We start from the raw sequence: 13,972 nt of genomic DNA, 5'->3' as shown, positions 1-13,972 counted from the left end.
GAAATAAGTGGAAATCTGACAGCGCAAGGTCAGGCGAGTATGGTGGGTGGCAACACATCCCATCCAAGCTCCAATAACTTTTGACGGGTGATCAGACTTGTGTGTGGTCTCGCATTGTCATGATGAAACACAACTCCTTTACAATTAACAAGCTCTGGAGGTTTCTGGATGATGGATTTGTTCACACTGTCCAACTGCCGACAATACACAAATTGATTGTTTGGTTCCTTGGTAGGAGCTCGAAAACCATGACACCTTTAAAATCCCACACTTCCTCTGATGAATGTCTGCTTTAGATGTCGTTTGAGGCAAATCATCACGTCGGGACCAAGAATGTTTGCGCACCACATTGTTGTAAACAGTCCACTTCTCATCACCAGTTATCAGTCGCTTCAAAAAAGGATCGTTTTCCTCATGTTTAATAAGCACATTGCAGATGTTTATACGCACCGTCAAATGAACTTGAGTTCATGCGGAACCCAAATATCGAGCTTGCTTACTACATATCCCAGCTTCTTCAGGTGGTTGTGAACACTTGAATTATGGAAGTTCAATGTTTCTGCAATCTCTCGTGTCGTGTAACGTGGATTTCACTCGATCAATGTCTTTATTTTGTCGTCATCATCCTCTGTGGGCCACCCTGACCTAGGAGCATCATTGAGATCAAAATCACCAGCACAGAATTTCATGAACCATCATTGGCACTGACGTTCTTATAGAGCATTGTCACCGTAAACTTTATGCAACTTTTCACAAGCTTGACGCGCATTCTTCCCTTTTTGGAAGTAAAACAGTAAAATATGGCAAAAATGCACAGATTGGTCTTGCATATTCAACTTGTTGTAAAATCTCCAAAACTCAACCAAATCGCTCAGTTTTTTAAAGAATGAAGCTAGAACTGTCAGCTGTCAAATGACATTGCAATAACATAGATGCGAATGACTCTGGTACTTCCAAAAATGAACTCGTGCCATCTGTTGCAAACATGCGGCATGACTTTTCCAACAACCCAATACAAAGCTACATTGATTAAAATAGCGGGTTACTGGCAAAATTAGGTAAGTGGACAAATTTAACAGAAGAGCCCAGAAACATTCTTATAATTACACAGAAATTGGATATAATGATAGAGGTGGCTTTACAAATCAGGAGGGAAAGGATGAGCTATTGGGTTGTTAGAAAAGTCATGGTGTATTTTTTTCTGTTTTTCGTTGCAAAAATGTGTCATGACTTTTCTGACAACCCAGTATTTTTTTAAAAGGTGCTAGGAAAATCAACTATGCAAGAGAATTTATGAGAATGTAATCATGACTTTAGGTTATTAAAGGAGCTCTTAAATAAGTAAACAAAACATGGAAAGGTTAAATTTTACTATAAATTTAAAACTTCTGTATAATAAATGCCATCATAAACAAAGCAGATACATGAATATTCTAATTCCTCCCATTTTTATGTAAAGAAGATTCCCAACCAAAACTAAAAACCTATAAAATACTTAGGAATAAGCCTAATATGAAATGTGTAAGATCTTTATGAAGAAAGTCATTAAAATTTTATACAATATAAAATACTTTAATAAAAAAAGGCCTATCACGATACTAATGGGGAAAATTACATTAATTATAAAGAAGTCTATTATCCTCTAATTAATGTATAAACTAATGCGATCCCAATCAAAAGCGCAACACAATTTTAGTGGAACTTAATAAACTGATTCTAAAATTCACCTGGAACAGAAAATGTACAAGAATAAGACAATGAAGAGAGAAAAGAAGGGGAACTTTCCTACAAACAGCAAAACACAGTACAAAGTCAAATGACAGTGAAGAGTGTAGTTGCTAGAATGGACATTTAGATCTACTGCTCAGAAAGAGGCAACTTAGCATATGATCAACTTGGTATTCAAAGAAGTGGAGAAAAGAATGGACTATTGAATAATAGTTGGGACACTTGTCTTTTCATTTTTGCTTGGGGGGGAGGAACCCTAAAATAACTAATAAAACTAGGCAAATATGACGTGAACAGGCAACATACCACAGAGGATCTACAAATGACCAAAAACATAAAATGTTTGGTAAAAGTCATCAGGGAAATTCAAGTTAAAAGAAGATACTTTCAACCAGTGATTGGTTAAAAGAAAAAAAAACAACCAAGAAAACAAAAACAACTCCCAAGATACTACCTACTATTGGGGAGGGTGTAGAGAATGGGTTCTCTTATGGAGTGTGAGATGAAGGAAAGCTACATTTCAGCCATTAAAATTAAAAACCCACATAATTTTTAATCCAGCGATTCTATGAAGGTAGAGTTACAGTTACAGTAATAAAAAGATATCATACATATAACATTAAAAGTTAGTTGTAAAATAATGATATAATCCCATTTATGAAAATCACACATACAAAACAAAAAAAGCTGCTTTAAAAGAATCCAAAAGACAGTGGTTTAAACAAGTCAGGAATTTATTTTGCTCTCAGTAGCTGAAAGGAAAGCAGTTCAAGGTAGGCAGGCCAACTTCTCCATCCTCAGCACAGCTTCTGTCCACCCCATGACACTGCTCCAGCTCCCACTGGCCTCTCAGCCAGCAAGAAAGGGGAATGACGGGACAGCACACCCAATTGTTCAGTTAAGGGCCTAACCTGGAAGTTCACACATATCCACTGCCTGGTCACGTGGCCACAGTGAACAATAAGGTAGACACTAAGGGAACAATAAGGAAGCAGAGACTTTAGCTGCGCAGCCAAATGTCCACTTAAAACTTGGGAATCCTGTCCACAAAGGAAGAAGAAAATGGACATTATAGCAGCAGTCTCTGCCACACATATGTGTGAATGCACGGAAAACAGCCTGGAAGAACAGTCACTAATTATAGTACTTACCTCTAGAACAGGAGCAAAAGTGGGGGGAGGCAGAATAGTGCCTAAAAACTTTAAAACAGTACTAGTGTATTTATGTATTACATAAATTACAAAAAATTCACATTTTAAAATCCTTTATTTGTAGCTTAACAAATATATTAAACTAATTAAATCTACTAACACTGTACAAAGCTTTTCGGGTTCCAAAAATTAGATTTTATCGAAATGAATAAGGTACTCTATATTGTTAAAACCATTACATTTAGAGCATCTTTCTCTAAGTCTCTCCCCGTGCCCCCCCCCCCTCCCACAGCCCACACCCAGATGAATGATGACAATGTGTACAGACAGCCACACTGAGACACAGGCAGGGCAGTGACCTACCCAAGGTCACAGCATGCCAGTGGCAGGATGAGACAAGAACTGGAGTGAGGACCACCTTGCTTTTACTGCATCATAACTTTTGATGGCATTTTCTACTTGATGAGAAGGTTACAACTTCTCTAGCTCCGTCTGGTGTAGACTTCAGACAATATAATATATGCCCAAACACTTGACAACTGTGATGTGTATCAGTACTTCAATCTGAGAACAAGGAGGACACAATTCTCTTATAGGCTAATGATTACAAAAATAAAAAGAAAAGGACTTCCTATTGTAGAAACAAAACAGTAATGAGTTCGACTTACTTCTGAGCCAAAGTACTCAAGTTTAGAATTTATTGAGCTGTTTAAAAACCCTTTCTATGACTTCTAGATAATGATGGCAAAATGAGGAAAATAATATTAGGCTGGTGCAAAAATAATCGCAGTTTTTGCCATTACCTGTAATGTAAAAAATGCAATTATTTTTGTACCAATCTGTTATCTTCCTCTTTTAATATATAATAAATCACTCTAAAAACAGAAAAAGAAAGAAAGAAAGAAAGAAAGAAAGAAAGAAAGAAAGAAAGAAAGAAAGAAAGAAAGAAAGAAAGAGCCAGAATCTAAAAAAAAAATGCAGAAAACCCTGGTGGTAATCATGACTCGGACTATGACTTCTGCCAAAGGGAAGGGATCCATGGTCCAAGCTATTTAACAAGATCTCACAAGGGAAAAGTAAAGACCAAGTCGTCCAACCAGAGCTGCGTGCTGCCCAGCAGAGGCTCTCCCTGACCCCCAGCCCAGACCCCTTCTCTCTGGGTCCCGGAGTCCCAGATCTGGACACAGCTGCTCACTTTCAGCAGGAGCAAGAGGTAAGAAATGGCATTGGAAGAAAGCGAGAATAACACAGAAAAATCAAAGAGAGGACAAAGAGCAAGCCAGAGAAAACAAATCCAAGAAACAAACTGCACTGTGACAGCTCTAGAAAAAATGTAAGGAATACAATAAATGTAAGAAAACAAGACTTCAGAGCTGAGATCTTAAATGAGAAGGAAATAAGAAAAACAGGGCTCTGAAAAACTGACAATCAAAACACCACCATCACCAAACTAGAAACAGAACAGATGCAACTGAAAACCAAACCTCTTAAATAGGAGTCATAGTGAATGCAAAGAAAAAAGACAGATGGAAACAACAGGAAAGAAGATAATACAGGAGAACAGTGCTGCCTAATATGAAGCAATCAGCACCCTTAGGAAAGCAAACCATGAATAAAACGAAAAACGTTCCAAGTTACCTCCCAGCATAGAAGCAGAGAGTGCTGGAACAGTCAGTGGTCATGGGGTGGGAATGATGGTAGATCTGATTTTGGTCTGGCATGGTGTGTGTGTGAGATTTTATCTGTACTTTTGGTTCTGCTTATGTTTTTTTGTTGTTTAAGATACCACATTTCATTTTCCTAAAACCAAGTCACTGTAGGGGGGAAAACGCTACCCTTTGCTTAAAGTAAAGCCAGTGTAAATTTAGTACACTACAACTTCCTGCAAACACGTCTTATCATTTATTACCAAGCTATTTCACGCTTCCTAACAAAAACACCTGCAAATTTAACAGTACCTTAAAAGATTGTTAAAAACAATGAATATGATTCAAGATAACAAATCTGAGCTTTTTGGGGTGGCAAATGGAGCAGCAATGTGATCCGACAACATCTTTTGGGGAAAGAAACAAATGTGTTCCAAGGATTAACTGTTAGGCCCCAGATTTTATAACATAATTCAAAGTACCAAAAAAAACTAACCCAAGTCTTTTTAAAACTTTTAAGTTTCAAAGAATTTCTTCTTCCTTCAAGTTTTAATTATGAGGTAGATTATCATTCAAAGTAAATACCAAATATAACTGACCTGTAGACAAACATGATTATTAAGCACAGGTTAATAATCAGAAGTTTCCATTAAAAAGTCAAGTAAAAGTTTAGAAATCAGTGCTGATCAGCAGTACTCTGGCTTGAGCTTCCAAATCCCTTCACCGCCAGAAGTTCTGTGAAAAGTGCAGAGACTTCTCAGTAGCTCTCGAAAGACACAGGCCTGTGAAGCTGACAACCTGCCCTCAAACTCCTGCAGGATCTCCCGTGTGCTGGCCTGGCCATCCACCTGGGCCTGAAAAGCAATGAAGTTTCTCATCTCTACCAACAGGGTGTCATGCTCCGTGGTGGCGGACAGCGGGACAGAGGCCTGACTCTGCACGCTTTCACTTTCTAAGCGCTCCGGCAAAATCAGGTGGTTTCTCGCTCTCATTTTAGCCAACAGTGAGGATGATGGGAGGGCCCCGGACAAGGACTCTTGATCTTCCACTCCTCCACTAAAATGCTCCGAAACATTCTCTTTTCCATCCTTTTTCATGGTGCCATCCTGAAGAAAGACCACCACCACATTGATATGCTTAAATTCTAGTCTGCAGTCCCACTTGGGTCCCCAAAGGCTCTGAGAGCCATAAAACAACACATGTGCCCATGGTAGTGAAGGTGATGGGGAAAGAATGAGACAGGTCTAAGAGGGGAAGTGGACAATCAAATATGTAAATCCAGCCACTATTAAATAATATGTCCTTAAAAAAAAACCCTAAACTCCACTATTCACTTGGCCACCTTCTGAATGACGAGAAAGGAGGACAGCAGGTGCATGGGGACCAGGCTTCCAGAGATGGCGTCTAGGAAACTGTCTCCAGGGGGCACGAGTTCTAGGCGCTTTTCTTGCTCTTCCTCCCAAATTTACCCTGATCTAGGCAGGCGCTGTGGGATAGGGAACAAAGTCACAGCTGCACTTCTTTCTCTTCACCTTTCAATCTTCTTATTCTTTCCCACTTCATATCTCATGTGTGTTTCCTTAAAACAACAAAGGTTCTCTACTCCTAAATGTGTTCCTATTAATCTGAAATTAGAGTCTGAACCTGGGAGTTTTCACATTTTATCAGTAACATAGCCCTTACCAGAAAAGGCCAAACAAGGGCACAGAATGTGTCTGGCCTGGCAGTCATGCCCAGTGACAGGACAGGCAGGGACGGTACAATGTCCAGGAGCCAGTGACCTACAAACAGTCAAGGTGACTTTCCAGACCAGTATTCCAGAGGGTAGTGGTCTTTGGAGCTGACACTTCACCTCCGGAAAGGGCAGGCTGTGTGGGCAGCGACTCACATGTCACCTATTCCTGTGCTAACTTTCTAAGGGCAAAACAGAGATTCTGCTATTGACCTTGGGTGAAAGACTTCCTTTTAGGAAGCTAGCTGCTCTTTAGATTCAAAGGCAAGTGCATCGAAAACCAGAGCACACAACACAAACAGGTGTCATCCGATGTCCTCACATAGGAATCGGGTTAAGTTTTCATGGCAATTCCATCCAATGAGCCTCACACAGGAGACACGGACAGGCCATCACATTACCTGGCATTTCTCCTTTGAAGACGTTGAAGGCTGCTGTTCAGAGAAGCTGGAATTCCTTTTCTGACCAAATCTACTCCTAAATAAAAACAAAGATTCGCAGTAGGTAAATGTTTGTTTTGTGATTATGAGATGAAAATACCTTTTCAACAACTAAACTCTTTCTGGACAAATTTTCTGCTGCATGGTTCTTCTTTTGTAGCCATGATATTTGTGTCCCATCCCCTCTGATTCCTCTACTTTACTCTCCTGGGAACTAACTGCTGCATCTCATGTAAGAACCACTCCATATCCTTGTTCAACATGATGGAAACTACCCTCAAATCCTAGGTAGGAAAATCCTCCTAAAAGAGTACACTGTAGCATTCAGTAGTTACTGATTGGTACTAGACAACAGCATTCCTTCAGTAATTACTGATTATTGAAAACTGGCTAATCATCTTATCAAAGTTTAATCCTGATGCTGCATCTCTTACTATTTTTAATGATATCATCTTTTCAACAAAACAGATCACTTCTTCCTCTGAAAAATCAGCTTTAGAAAGCAGGGGATGAAAGTGGGAAAGAGGTAAGATTACGAATGTGTTTCCCAATTCAGGCAAGTGGGCCAGCCAATCCCTTCCTGAGACCTTCTACTACTATAGCTAAACAGGAGTAGGTGGCCACGCCCACCCGGACTTCATGCCAAGCCTGGAGGGCAGGCCTGCTCACAGCCTGGGGGGCGGCGTCTCTTACTTCATTCTCACTGGTGCACCAGAAACGCCCCTATGGCCAGTCCAGGTGGGCACCCCAGACACCGCTCCCAGGCACCGCTGACGAGACAGTCTTAGTGCTTTCAGGGCCTCCTGGGCCACGCGGCTAGCCTCCGCCTCCACGAGTACGTAATCGGGACTGGCTCCATCCACGATGGCGTCGTGCTTCATGACACTGTGCACGCCAACTAGCAACAAGGCAACAGTAAGCGTGTTATTTATTTCAGGTCAGACTCAATCATATCTTTTCTTCTGATAGTCCAGCATGTTGTGCGTGAACAAAAATAATGAGTATTTTTAGCTGCTACATACTAAGTGACCAACATGACGCAGGAACTTACATATGTTGTTGCTGTTTACCTTCATCACTACCTGATGAGGTAGAGACTATTACTAGCCCTGTTTTACAATAATGAAGCATAATACTTTAAACCAAAACTTCAACATAACCTCTTCCCTACTGTCTGGATACTTTGAAAACCTTCTATTAATAAATTCTTTACTAAAGGAAAAACCTAAACTAGAATTATAGAATTTCTAAAAAAATGACCATGAAAACACTATATATCAGAAGAATTTAACGCAGTTACCAATGGAAAATTCACAGCCTTAAGTACTCATATCAATAAAAATAATAGAAATAAATGAACTAAATTTCCAAATCAAACAATTTTATAAAAATTAAGTAAAAAAATTCACCAAAACACAACAAAAAATAAAAGCAGAAGGAAAAAAGTAATGAAGGTAAAAGCAAAAATTAATGAGGTAGAGAATAATCATGGATCTAATTAGTAAATCAAAAGCCTGGCTTATTAAAAAAAAATCACAAAGCAAACCACTAGCTTAACTCGATCAAGAAAAAAGGGGGGAAATACAAATTTAGAAATGACAAGGGGGAAATTAACTTGAAACAGGAACAAACTAAAAAAGAATTATTACAAGAGTATTTCCTATGCTTGCTTCTATGCCAATAAATTTGAAAACTAGACAACATAATTTCCAAAATAGGAAAAAAGACCAGTAACTGCAGAAAAAACAGAGAAAGTTAACAATAAACTCTTTTACAAGAAAGCATCAGGCCCAGATAGTTTCTTTCTGGAATGCCATACCTAAATCTGCCTTCTTGAACAGAAAACTTAAAGCAGCAATCTTTCAAAAGTCGAGGCCATCACACTGTGAAACACAATGACTGCCAACGACTGAACATGACTCTCCCATGGATGACTAACGGTGCAGGACCACCTGTCCTCCAGGGTCCCCAGCAATCGTTGAGTCTGCTTTCCTAATTTTTCTGCCTTGATTATTAACTATCAGCTTTCCTGCTTCCAGAGTGCCCACCCCTGGCCATACCCTTACCTCTGTCTCCATGATGTTATTTTAATATCCTGTGATTGGAAAACCAGGTCAGTATAGCATATACAGAAACTTTCTACTAACGTTCAGGTAGGACAAACCCATTTAAAGCATCGCACCCTTCCTGTATATGGTGATAAGTCAAGTACTATTGTTCTCCAAAGTTTCAAATTCTTCTAGGTCTTCAAAACAGAGGTGTAAATATGATTTTCAAAAATGTCAATGACACATTTCAAATCAGAACTTTAGAAGGAAAAAATGCTTCCAGCTTAGAGCCCACCCTGCGCTGTCAGTAAAGGCTGCTACTGCTAGAAAGAGCCTCTCATGTCTGCTCCTAGCACACCTGTGGCCAATTCAGCAAAAGGATTACCTGATTTTTTGAAAAGCTTTTCTAAAACATAATCATCATTGTTCTGTTCCTTGTTCTCACTCTCGTTTTCATTGTCTTGCTTCTGGTACTGCCTTTTCTTCACCAGGTGTGGGATTCGAGTTCCTTCAAACTTGGCATCTCGGCGATGCTTAGAGTTCTTAGGCTTTTGCTTTGGCCTCAGATGTTTCCCCTGGGTCTCTTCTTCTGCCTCATTGTGTTTTGTTTTTGACTTGTGCTTATAAAAGTTATTTTCAACTTGTTCATTTCCCCAAAGGGGTTCCATTTGAACTTGGCAGCTTTCCCTTTTATCAGAAAAACTTTTCTTTTCATCGATGGTTTCCTCACCAGATGTCCTGCACATTTTGCTGATTCCTGGAGAATCTGAGCACTCCCCATTCCCACTCAGCACGGATGAGTCCTCTTGTCTAGACACAACATGTGTCTCTTCACCAAGTTTAACAATGCTAACTGGAGAACTAGGTGTTTGAGGGGCATCTCTCAAAGGGTCACCTTGATTAGAAGTTACTGCATTTACGTCAGTTCCTATAGCTGTAGATATCTCTTCAGATGATGTGGCATCATTTGTATAAGCATTAGAATCAGGGAACATTTTGCATACTGGAACATTATGGTCTGTACCAAGGGCTGGCTGAAGTTTTCTTTTTAAATGGCGTTTGGGTTTCTGAACATCTGAACCAGTTCCTGCAAAGGGGAAACACACACTAATGTTACACTGCATAATTCTTACATAATTTACTCCTTTAAGTCAAATTATTTTATGTAATACCTGCAAAAATAGCACTTGTTTCAGTGCTCTGGGATGCATCAGGACTGGTCAGAGTAAACAGCTCATAAAGATCATTGGACTTGAAAAATCGTTTTTGCTTTGGATCTTTGAGCACTCTATTTGTCAAAAACTGCTTGAAGATTTGTCTAAAAGATAAAAATTAAACTGGTATGAAACAATATTTAGTTCTATCTCAAAATTGTAATTATAAAACAATATAAGAGAGAGATGATAACCACAGCTCTAGAGATGTCTAAAGATACCCCAACACTTCTTAAAAAACTGCAATTCAGGAAGTACATAAAACATCAGGTGGTCTCCCATGTTTTACAGAATTTAAGTTAGAAATAATGCATTATGAGGTGTGATAAAATAGTGAATGTTTAAATAAAAAAAATTTACTACAGTAAAAGACACTTTGCTATTAATCTCCCTCAAAATACTCCCCCTCGCTTCAAACACACTTATCCCATTTTTCTTGCCACTTTCTGAAGCAGTTCTGGAAGTCCTCTTTCGTGAATATCTTTAGTTGCGCTGTTGTGGCTGCCTCGATGCCCTGAATCGATTAAAAACATTTACCTTTCATGGTCATTTTGACTTTGGGAAAGAGCGAGAAGTCGCATGGTCCCAGATTCAGTGAATAAGGTGGATGAGGACTCACTGTAATGTTTTTATTTGACAGAAATTGCTGTATACCAGAAGTGATGTGTGACACAGAGCCTTGCCGTTGTGATCACAAAATATGGTGAATGTTTGAAGTGAGGGGGAGTATTTTGAAGGGGATTAATAGCAATGTGTCTTTTACTGTAACAAATTTTTTTAAATTTAAACATTCACCATATTGTTTGATCACACCTTGTATTATTATTTATCCCCAGTGGGATTTTGCAACTTCCAAGATTAATCACATTTCAAGAAACACCTTTTCACTTACATTCATGTGACTCAGCCTCCTGACACCTGGACAAGGGTCATCTGCCCTACCCTAGCATGGCCTTCCTCTGATGAGGAAATCTTACCTGGGCTTTGCAAAGTTCTCATTTGGGGTCACCTCACCACCTCCTCTATGCTGAAGTACTACACCTTTGTCACTTGCCCAGATATCTCCATAAAATAGTCCTGCCCCTTCCCACTCACTTGTTCTTCAAGTTAAGGCGTGTATCTCTAAGAGGAAGCTCTCCCTCTCAGGATCTGTCTCCAGCCCTCTCACAACAAGGCCCTTGAAGAACATGAACCACCCCACACGTGGCCCAGCACATGGTAGAAAGCAGGGCTTCCCTTTAGGAGCTGGAATGCAGCTCAACAGTATGAAGTCTTCAGCAGGGGAGGAGGGGAAGTTGGCAATATCTCCATTCTACTATTGAAGTCACCTTTGCCTAAATCCTTACAGAGAGAAAGGTGGAGGAAAACAACAGGTGTCCTCGTCAACCTTTCTCCATGGGACATCTGAGCCAAGGCCAACAGAACACCCACAGTAATCACAATTGTGTTCTGTGTTTAAGTACCAATATGTTAGTGTTTCAATTTTGTCACTTCTTAAAATTTTTTCTGAAAGAAGATGGCACACTATATTATGTAGAACACTTCTCTCAAATAATACAAAGTCTACACATAAACAGTCCTTGAAGTTTAATAAGGTAGAAAAATGATCAGGGTCAAAAGCATTTTTAAAAAACTTACAATGAACATAGGGGTACATATACCTTTACAGATAAATGTTTTCAGATTTTTTGGGTTGATACCCAGGAGAGGAATTGCTGGGTCACATATGGTAATTCTATTCTTAACTTCTGGAGGAATCTCCACACTGTTTTCCATAGTAGCTATACTAATTTACAGTTCCACCAGCAGTTTATAAGGGTTCCTTTTTCTAAATAGCTTCTCCAACACGTTATTACTTGTCTTGTTGAAAACAGCCATTTCAACAGGTGTGAGGTAGTATCTCATTGTGGTTTTTGATTTGCATTTCCCTAATAGCTAGTGAAGTTGAGCATTTTTTCATATATCTGTTGGCTGTTTGGGTGTATTCTTGGGAGAAGTGTCTATTCAGGTCCTCTGCCCATTTTTAATTGGATTTTTTTTTGTTATTTTTGATTTATATGAACCCTTATACACTGCTGGGGGGAATGTAAATTAGTATAGCCACTATGGAAAACAGTATGGCGGTTCCTCAAAAAATTAAGAATAGAATTACCATATGACCCAGCAATCCCTCTTCTGGGTATCTACCTCAAAAGTCTGAAAACATTTATCCTTAAAGATATATGTACTCTGATGTTCACTGCAGCATTATTCACTGTGGCCAAGACATGGAAACAACCAAAGTGTCCTGTAATAGATGATCAGATAAAGAAGATGTGGTACATATATACAATGGAATATTACTTGGCTATAAGAAAAGATGAAATGCTGTCATTTGCAACAACATGGATGGATCTTGAGATTATCATGCTAAGAAAAATAAGTCAGACAGAAAAATCAGAGAACCATATGATTCCACTCATATGTGGGATATAAAACTGAAAGTAAAAACAAACAAGACAAAGAAACAAAAACTCATAGACACAGACAACAGTTTAGTGGTTACCAGAGGGTAAGGGGGAGGGGAGTGGTAGATGAGGGTAAAGGGGGTCAAATATATAGTGATGGAAGAACTGACTCTGGGTGGTGAACACAGAATGCAATATACAGATGATGTATGATAGAAATTTACACTTGAAACCTATATAATTTTACTCACTAATGTCACCTCAATAAATTTAATATAAGTAAATAAAATAAAAATAAAAAACTCAAAATAAGCCATCTAGGCTTATTTTAATAAGAAAAAATACACAAAGAATTTTAAAAAGTACAGTATCCCTCAAATTATAGAAACTAGTGTTTCAAGTTGGAGAGACTTTTTAAAATTCTTGGTGGTGTGCTTCTATATCCTGCGCACATTGCAGCCAGGAGGGCAGTCGTCAGTTAAAGAGCAGGCAGACATGTGTACCGACCGGTGGTAAATCTTTTCTTCAATGGTGCCTGCAGTCAGAAGCCTGTACACCGTCACCTGCTTCTTCTGGCCTATCCTCCACGCTCGCTCCCGGGCCTAAGGCAGACAGAAACATCTCAACAAGGGCCCTTCCCAATGACAAGCACTAACTAAAAGAAACAGAGGGCTGGTTGCTTCCTTCCACTCTCAAAGTCAGAAGTTTGGCTAATGAGGCTAAACATCTATCAAGAAAGATACACAGGCAGGTGACAAAGAGGGACCAATATCTCTACCTAAAAACCAGTGTGTGTTTGTTAATGTCACATATTATTTTCACCCCATACCTAGCAATGGGTGCTATGGACAAACTGCTGGGCTCTTCCTGTCTGTGATGCTGGCGGGTGTCTTCCTCAGGCTGAAGTCAAGGAGACAGTCAAGATGGAAAATGTGTGCTGAAGCTAGCATGAACACTAAGGCCACTTCCAAGTGCCAGCCCTTAATCTGAACAATGAGCTAAGCCCTGCTCCATGTACAAGTATAACTTCTGACTTCCCCAAAACTGTACTAATACCCCACCATTGACAGGAAGCTCATCCATAACATAAATAGTGGATAAACACATTTTTTGTATGTTATATGTATTATATACTGTATTCTTATAAAAAGTAAGCTAGAAAAAAAATGTTACTAAGAAAATCATAAAAAAGACAAAATACATTTACTGTATTTATTGAAAAAAATCCACATATAAGTGGACCTGCGCAGTTGAAACCCATGTTGGTCAAGGGTTAACTGTATGTAACCAATACACTCCCTTTTAAAAAGAAACAGACCTGTGTGTCTGTGCTTGGGTTCCAGTCGGGGTCGTAGATGATGACTCTGTTTGCTCCCGTCAGGTTGACTCCTAGGCCACCCACCCGAGTGGTGAGAAGAAACACAAATATGGATGTGTCCTAGAGGTAAGACATACAACACTTAATATGTATATGTAAGACCACTCTTCACCACTGCCTTTCCCTAGTCCACACATGGAAAATGTTCCCAATATAAGGAACGGGTTATATCTAGGAGACCTTGATCA

The 13,972-nt window shown here is 39.4% G+C and overlaps 1 protein-coding gene across 5 annotated transcripts in view; it reads right to left on the bottom strand.

The window, feature by feature from the left end:
* Positions 1–559: 559 nt before the first annotated feature.
* Positions 560–13,972, bottom strand: part of ERCC6 (ERCC excision repair 6, chromatin remodeling factor) — an 82,108-nt gene continuing 68,695 nt past the window's right edge. For 4 of the 5 annotated variants that reach the window (XM_019655087.1, XM_019655088.1, XM_019655089.1 and 1 more), the window contains 7 exons: positions 13,725–13,844; positions 12,914–13,008; positions 9,918–10,063; positions 9,131–9,832; positions 7,391–7,595; positions 6,659–6,734; positions 4,634–5,631 (listed from right to left, as the gene is read on the bottom strand). In XM_019655087.1, the coding sequence (XP_019510632.1) occupies positions 5,212–5,631; positions 6,659–6,734; positions 7,391–7,595; positions 9,131–9,832; positions 9,918–10,063; positions 12,914–13,008; positions 13,725–13,844 (1,764 nt within the window). In that variant the 3' untranslated portion in view covers positions 4,634–5,211. Of the gene's footprint in view, positions 646–4,633; positions 5,632–6,658; positions 6,735–7,390; positions 7,596–9,130; positions 9,833–9,917; positions 10,064–12,913; positions 13,009–13,724; positions 13,845–13,972 lie in introns of those variants that run through there. The other variant, XM_019655091.1, reaches the window with a different exon arrangement.

This window comes from Hipposideros armiger, unplaced genomic scaffold, assembly GCF_001890085.2.
Source record: "Hipposideros armiger isolate ML-2016 unplaced genomic scaffold, ASM189008v1 scaffold_235, whole genome shotgun sequence".
Taxonomy (NCBI): domain Eukaryota; kingdom Metazoa; phylum Chordata; class Mammalia; order Chiroptera; family Hipposideridae; genus Hipposideros; species Hipposideros armiger.
The sequence above is the reverse complement of the archived record's forward strand: the minus strand, read 5'-3'. Positions and strand labels throughout refer to the sequence as shown.